This window comes from Budorcas taxicolor, unplaced genomic scaffold, assembly GCF_023091745.1.
Source record: "Budorcas taxicolor isolate Tak-1 unplaced genomic scaffold, Takin1.1 scaffold1950, whole genome shotgun sequence".
NCBI lineage: Eukaryota > Metazoa > Chordata > Mammalia > Artiodactyla > Bovidae > Budorcas > Budorcas taxicolor.
The window spans coordinates 15,595-23,730 of NW_026291729.1; the positions used below are offsets into that span (position 1 = coordinate 15,595).

At 37.9% G+C, this 8,136-nt stretch overlaps 1 protein-coding gene across 1 annotated transcript; it reads left to right on the plus strand.

Moving 5' to 3' along the window:
* The first annotated feature begins 241 nt into the window (after positions 1-241).
* Positions 242-7,086, plus strand: LOC128071139 (uncharacterized). The gene is made up of 4 exons (XM_052664105.1): positions 242-1,268; positions 5,152-5,252; positions 5,383-5,874; positions 6,715-7,086. The coding sequence occupies exons 1-4, from the start codon at positions 242-244 to the stop codon at positions 7,084-7,086; spliced, it is 1,992 nt and encodes a 663-aa protein (XP_052520065.1).
* Positions 7,087-8,136: the final 1,050 nt, after the last annotated feature.

The window sequence follows — 8,136 nt, forward strand, 5'->3', positions numbered from 1 at the left end:
TTATTTTATTATTAAATTCTCTCATTTCCTTTATTAGTTTTGCCTCCCCGAATCCAAACAGACCCTGAGAGTCTAAAAGAATACACTACAAAATTTGAAATTTTAGGGGCTAGAGTGGGAAATTAGAAAATCTTCAGAAATTACAAGTAGCATTATTGATTGTCGTGTCGTTTGGTTGAGATCCAACAAGTGTACATTTGACCTCTCAGATCATACAGTTTGCTGATCGAGCGAAAGAAAGATGTCCGTCTCATCCGCAATATCTGCTTTGTTGAGCAGGCTCCGAGAATCTTCTATACAAGAAACTATTGCATTTCTGGGTATAAACCAGCAAATTGAGGAGCTTCAATCAAATCTACAGAAATTACAGTCGTATACTGTAGATGCAGACCAGGGAATAAATAAGGACGAGCGGATTCGAGGGTGGTTGGCGAAAATAAGTGATATCTATTATGAAGCTGAAGACGTGCTCGACGATTACGCCCTCAAAGTTGCATCTATGAGGAGGACAGGGGGTCTGAAAGACGTTGTCAAAAGATATTTCTGCAGTTTCCGTGAAATGGAAGCCGGAAACAAAGTGGAGATAGCAACTCTCAACAAAAGGATCAAGGAACTCGTGGATCTCTTACGACAGAACGACCGTGTCGTAAGTACTGACGCGGAAGGTGAAAATTCAAACGAAGCACGCCGACCTCTGGAGCTGACTGGGGCCGCTAGTCTCATCGAGAGAGGGAACATTGTCGGCTTCGCAGAAGATATGGCGTCAATTAATGAAAATATGAAAACTAAAGAAGAGTACAGGGTAGTAATTGCTATATGCGGGATGGCGGGTTCGGGCAAGACCACGCTTGCTAAGCTAATATATGAAAGCAGCGCAATGGTTGAGCATTTTGATGTCCGTGCTTGGTGCACAGTCGGCCAGACGTACCAATTACGATTGGTTCTGCTACAGATATTGGGTGAGAGTAGAGAATGCGATGACAGATTTGTGCAGCGTAATGATACGGAATTACTCCAGTTGCTTCACCAAAGATTGATAGGTAGGAGATACCTGGTTGTACTAGACGACGTTTGGTCATTAGATATTTGGGTTAGCTTACGCCGTGCCCTCCCGGACGACAGGAACAATAGCAAAGTACTAGTCACAACTCGTCACCGTGCTTTGCCACATCAAATGGTAGGAAATTATGTTCACGAAATGAGACCTTTAAGCACAGAGGAAAGTCGACTTCTTTTTATGAGGACAGCATTCCCAAATAGTGGTCCGGGTGAGTTTCTCTCTCTGTTTACCATGTGATGCTGCTGACTTACGCCCGTTCGGTTAAAAGTATTGAGAATTTTATAGTCAAATATTTATGTTTGGCAATCACAAGATAGAAGTGTCATTAAGATTTAAATGCTCTAATTTGTGATTCGTATTTGTTATCGACGCATTTATATTAATATTAGCTCTTGCTATGCGTGGATCATTGTGTAATTGTTTCACGCTCTAATTTGAAATTTGTATGATTTATTCTCATTGTTATACGAATCATCAATTCTTTAAAGAAGATTTAGTCTATCAGTTTAATTGTAACCTTCTTGTTTGATTTTATTTCTTATCGAAACGTATGAAAAGGTTACTCCAGGAAAAATGAAATAATTCTGGAATTTTCATTTGCTTACAAGTTCTCCTTTGTCAGCTTTTGCAAAATTTAGAAGAAATCATGTTTTCCAAAACTATTTTCGATTTTTCAAACCCTATATGATTGGAAAAGTGATTTTCCATAGGTTCTTTTAAAGGTCTAGTTGTTGAAATATATATTACTCCGATATAAATCTTATAATTCTTAGGAAAAATAATGCAACTAGTGCCTATTGTTTCTCTGTCTCTCTATTATCTCAACTCAATCAAACTAATCCCTAATATTTAAAAAAGTCTCAACTTAATCCCTTAAGTTAAAATTAGAGTTAAACTTAACAGAAATGAATTATCATATGGGGGCTAATTGGTAAAAGCAATCATTTCCCTTTGATACCCCAACCACCACCAACCCTTTGATATCACCACCACCACCACCACCAATATTTCTCAATATTAATATCCGCTGGCAACTTCATGACTTCCAAACGGTAAAACCACTGTAGAAAATTTCCAAAATTTCGAGGTTCTTGCTAATCTCTATAGCCTCTCCAATTAGCATCGTGGTCCAAATCTCTTTGCTTATCTTTTTTTCTGATGGAACCCCCTCACATACTCCACCTCCGTTCATGAAGTGCGGACAACTTTTTTCGTCAAAAGGGAGTAGGGGTTGGGGTTCATCGGGAGTGGGGGGCAGCGGGTTGGAGGCTTCTTTTCCTTTTGGGTTCAGATAGGGGGCTTTGGGTTTTTTTTTTTTTTTTGGGGTAGGATTGGGGGGGTCAGATGGGACTAGGGATGATGGGAGTGGGAAAAGGATTATGTTTAGGTTGACTCCAACAATTTTTCTACCTTTTTTTTTATATGTAAGAAATTTGAAGTATTTTTTCTACATTTAAGGACTCAATATTTTAGTTTTTACTTCAACAGTTTCTCTATATTCAATCAATCACTTAGTTTAGGAAATTCCAATTTCAACTTTACTCTAACAACTTTATTATTGTAGAGACTCTCTGTTTTTATTTCATTCTAATATTCTCACTTTACTTCATTAAACATATCATTTTGGGTAAATATTACTCTACCTCCTATGTTATGTCGATATATCACGCTACCCCCCCTATGTTTGTAAAACTCAAAAGAACTCTAATGTATTATTTAAAACGTCTCACACTACCCCTTCTATATCTCTTAAATGACGTTTTTACCTTTTTATAATGCATATATTTTTTTTTCTTTTCTTTTCTTCATTTCTATCCATTTATCAGTAAATAAAAAATGAAATAAAGAAAATTAAAAAAAAAATATTCTTCCCAACCCACCTCCCTCTTACACCCTCCCCCCTCCCACCTCCCACCTCTCACCCCCACCCCTTATACCTACCAGTCCACCCCTACCCTTCCCACCCCCACCCCCACCCCCACCCCACCTCCACCTCCACCTCCACCTCCACCTCCACCTCTACCTCCACCTCTACCTCTATCCCTATCAGTCCACCCTACTAGCACCCCTACCCCCACCCCGCCAGCCCTTTAACCCTCCCCCACCCCCACGACGGGGTATCGTGTGTGTGTGTTCTGTGTGTCATGTGTGTTTGCGTTTGTGTTTTTTGTGTGTGTGTTGTGCGAGCTGTGTGTGTTGTGTGTGTGTGTGCGTGTTATGTGTGTTGTACAAGGGCTGATGGGGGTACGTGTGGGGGTAAAGAGGGTCGGGGGTGACGAGTTGCGGGATGGGAGATGGGGGTGGGGGTAGGGGTGGGGGTAAGGGGTAGTGGGGAGGTGAGTTGGGGAAGAAGATGTTTTTTTTTTTTTTTAATTTTCTTTATTTTTTTTTTATTTACTAATAAATGGGTGGAAATGAAGAAAAGAAAAGAAAAGAAAAAAAATATGTATGCATTATAAATGGGAAACAACGTCATTTAAGAGACATGGAGGGAGTAGTGTGAAACGTTTCAAATAATACATAGGAGTTTTTTGGAGTTTTACAAACACAAGGAGGGTAACGTGATATATTGACATAACACAGAGGGGCGAAGTGATATTTACCCTATCATTTTAATATTTTTTTTTATATATGTTTATTTTTCTCGATGACATTCTATTTTTAATTACTAACATAAATTTTTATTTATTTTTATTTAATTTAAAACTTTCTCGACAACATTTTATGTTAATTTTTTATTTGTTTGTTAATTTTGTTTCTTGTTTTATTTTAATTAATAAAAATTATAATATTATAGTGCAACAAAAAAATTAAATTTAAGTATAATCCATTGAAAAGACCACATTATAATTAAAAATTGTTGAACAGTGTTTAGGGGATACGGTAGGGGGTGATGTTTGATCTTCTATATCCAGAGAAGTTGAAAATGAGGGTAAAGATCCCCCACAATTTAGAGACTAATTCCACATATCCCCCTCGTTACATGTAGAGCAGGGAATCATTTAGGTAATCTATTGAAGTCACGCTTAGTAATTTTAATTAGTTTTTAAGATAGTAGTAATTTAATAGATTATCAATTATAATTTTAACAGAAGGGGACTAACTTTAGACTTTTTCGAAATATTAAGGACTAGTTTTAGTGAGTTAAAAACAATAGGACTTATTTGAGACAAAGGGAAACAATAGGGACTAGTTGCATTAATTCTTAACATGGTATATAATAGAATTGGGTCCTTAGTCTAGTCATATTTATTCACGTATGATCCATCTGGCTATGTAATATGTTTTACTCTCACTCACTTGTGCAGTGTCATGTCAGTTATTGGTGCTCTCACAAGTCACATGTGAGGAGGGGTCCACATAAAAAATTATAAATTAGAAGTCCATATTTTTAAACTTATTTTAAATTGATCATCTCATTTAAAAGTTTGAGTTATGAAAGAGGAATTAATTTACTATATGTTGATCTCTCTGGGAATGATTAGATTACTGTAGCTAATTTTATCGTGAGGCATGCTGGTCCTTAACCATGTTTGAAAGAAAAAAAAAAAAAAAAGAGTATTTATCGAGTCATTCAAGATTTGCTACATACCACATATGAATAATACTAGAAAGCATGTTAAAACTTTGACTTTAGTCCCAAATATTTTGAGTTACTTTACATGTTTTACTGTCTCGGGCTTTCAATTATGCGCCGAAATTTTTAGCGTTCCCTGTCCAAAAGGCAAAAGCTCAGATGGCGTTTCAGAACGTGCACATTTACACTTTACTAACATGAAAAGGAAATAAAAAATAAAATAGCTCCTTTGTAAAACTTCTGGACCCAAATGCTAATATGATTAATGACCGGACATATTCAAAACTTGAGGGAGTAAAATGTAGCAAAGTCTGTGCGGAGATCGGAGCGAGATAATGATCTGCTGTTGGAGGTCCAACAACAGCAAACGAATAAAAGAACACAAGTTACCAAAACACAGTTAATTTGGGGGACGATTTGTTTATCATTTGAGTTCTGATAGCATAGATAATTTCTCTTACACTGGCAGCAAAATGAACATCCATTATTCTGTGTTTTTGTACTCTGTAAATAGATGAATATGTGGATGGTGTAATATATTGGACTCTTCTGATTCTTGTTACAATGCAGGACATGAAAGATATTAAAGCAAAGGAAAGGATGGGCACAGATATGGTAAAAAAGGTGTGGAGGCCTGCCATCAGCTGTTGTTACGCTAGGAAACTTGTTGGCAACAAAAGTCGTTAATTAGTGAGTGGAAGATGGGTGCATTCAAACATTGACTCATATCTAACCGCGGATTCAGGTTCTGGAGAATTTAGTAGCATTACAGAAGTCTTGTCTCGGAGGCTACTATAACTTACCACATGATTTGAGGCCATTGTTTCTCTATCTGGGGCATTTCCCGGAGGATTCAGAGATAGAAGCTGAGAAGTTATATCTTTTGTGGATGGCTGAAGGCATTATACCATTAGAACATGGAGGAAAAACGGTGATGGAAATGACCAGCTCCATTTTGGATGATTTGGTTGATAGAAGCATAGTCTTAGGTCAAGATGAAGAGGGGCCAACAATCAGGAAATTTAAATCTTACAGCCTCCACTACCTGATGCGAAATATGTGCTTATTTAAGGCAAAAGCGGAAAGCTTTTTTGAGGTTTTGGACCTTAGGCATTCAAATCTTCTAAACAACGATTGCTTCTTGCCTTCTTCAACTCGTAAGATACACAGACTCGCTATGTATCTCGACCAGTATGAAGATGTATTTGACGATGACCTTAAACCCACAATAGCACAGGTAAAAGAAACAGCACATGATCTTCGATCTCTTTTGTTGTTTAATTCATCCCATCATGAGCAATATATGTTATGGCCTGAAGAATTATTCAGTCTCAAGGACTTCAGATTCCTTAGAGTCTTAGATTTTGATGGCTTCAGCTTTCAAAACGGGAACCTTACCCAAGGGAATTGAGAATCTGGTTCACTTGAGATATCTTAGTCTTAAGGGATGCTACCTGAAGGAATTGCATTCATGCATAGGCAATATGCTCAATTTGCAGACCCTTGATTTACGGGTAGCAACTTCATGTAAGATGATCATACCCAACATTTTATGGAAGCTAGAAAGGGTTGAAACATCTCTACTTGCCTTTTGCATTCCAAGCCAAAGAAGATGACAAGTTGCATTTTGCAGGCTTGAGAGAGCTGCAAATACTAAAAAATTTTGATCCAAGAGAATGTCATGCTCAAGATCTCCTCGAGTTGACCAATATTCAGATTTTTGGAAGCAACCACTTCAGGGAATAATGAGGCCTTGGAGACGATCATTGAGCTCATAAAGAAGACCTCACTGCGTGAAATAAATTCTTGACGTCAGGAACTTCGATTGTTACTCGGAAAAACGGCAAACTATTGTTACTGAACTCCTCAGATGTAGCAGCCTGCGCAGTTTACATATAGGTGGGCATATAGGCAAGTTACCCAAGATAATTTCTTCAGGGCTCACTGAGCTATCCTTCAGTGGTTCTGAACTTCTTGAAGATCCAATGCCAACACTGGAGAAGCTTCCTGAATTAAGGGTCCTAGTTTTACTTGATGGCGCCTATGTGGGGGGAGGACATGGTTTGTTCACGCTCAGGTTTTCCTGAACTCAGACAGCTACAACTCTCTGGTCTGCACAAGTTTACGGAGGTTGAAAATTGAAGAAGCAGCAATGGGCAAACTTACTTATTTTACAATTGAAAGATGCAAGAGCCTATGGAGGTTGACAATTGAAGAAGCAGCAATGCCCAAACTTACTTATTTAACATTTGAAAGATGCAAGAGCCTTGAAGCACCCCTTAGCTTGGTTGACCTTATATGCCTCAAAGAAGTAAAGATTTCATCGATGCCTAAAGAGTTCGAAGATGGGCTTCGAGAAGTGCAAAAAGAGAGAGACGAATATGGGGACGACCTCTCCATCAAGATTTTTGACAACAACCACGAGGTAACTTCATCCGCAATTCGATGATCTCTTTCTTTGCGTTAAATTTTTTTTCTTATTCTCCAGATTCGTTTCATGAATTCTATTTATATATATATATATAAATTTATATTGGCAACAAACATCTACTATTGTGAAATTTGGCTCCGCAGGAACAGAGTGCTGCATGGATAGTGTGATATTCTGAAGCTACCGTGGAGAGGTATATAAAACTTAGAGGATCCATTTGAAACCTTTTATTCAACTCAAACAGACCTTTGTTTTCTGATCCAATTTTCATGCTGTCTGGGATGAATCTGAAGCGAGCATCACTTGCATCTGCAAAAAATTCACAATAGGTAAATTCTCAGCCAAGCTAATCACCCATTGCACTGAATCAACAGAAAGAGGAACCACTCTGATGGCTTCCGATCCTTATCTGTAACATTATAGAATGTCTCTCTCTCTCTCTGTGTGTTGTGTCTCCGTGTATTTGTCTCTCTCTCTCTTTCCATCTGCGATTGTTCTCCAGTCCACACTCTATTTTCTGAAATAAAAACAATACACTCAGCCCATTTGGAGAGATGAACATTGCTCTGCTGCGCGGAATCTGCTAATTTCTATGTTGTAAACCCTAATAAATTTGAACGTTTTGTATTCATAGTATTTCTTATGGATTGAGCTTGGTCTTTCCAGTTAGTGTTCTAATTCTATTATCTCTTTAATTTGTTTGTTGTAAAAGTTTTTTCTTGGTTTGAGACACTTTAGAATTTAGTACAAGTCCCTAAAGGGTAGCACCATAGTACCTTATAGTTAGATGAAAGTGCACAACATCCTTTATATGATTTTAAAAATACATTAGAACCCTCTGTAGTTTGAAAAAGTAGCACACATGCCCCCCTCTATCATTTTTCTGTCAAGTTTCTTAACGAAAATTGTTAAAAGATATATATATATCTAGAAAAACAAAAAAAACAAAAAAATATATGATTTTGGGGGGGTGAGTGGAGATTTGACGGGGCTAGGTTTGGGGGAGGGAGGGGAGGGGGGGAGGGGGTTCGACGAGGCTGGAGAGTAGGGGGGTACAACGAGGCTTGG

Excerpts from the sequence above, each read along its gene's own strand:
- LOC128071139 (XM_052664105.1), top strand. The coding sequence starts at position 242 with ATGTCCGTCTCATCCGCAATATCTGCTTTGTTGAGCAGGCTCCGAGAA. Across the intron at positions 1,269-5,151 it reads ATTCCCAAATAGTGGTCCGG|ATGAATATGTGGATGGTGTA; the intron begins GTGAGTTTCTCT and ends CTCTGTAAATAG. Across the intron at positions 5,253-5,382 it reads AAAGGATGGGCACAGATATG|GTTCTGGAGAATTTAGTAGC; the intron begins GTAAAAAAGGTG and ends CCGCGGATTCAG.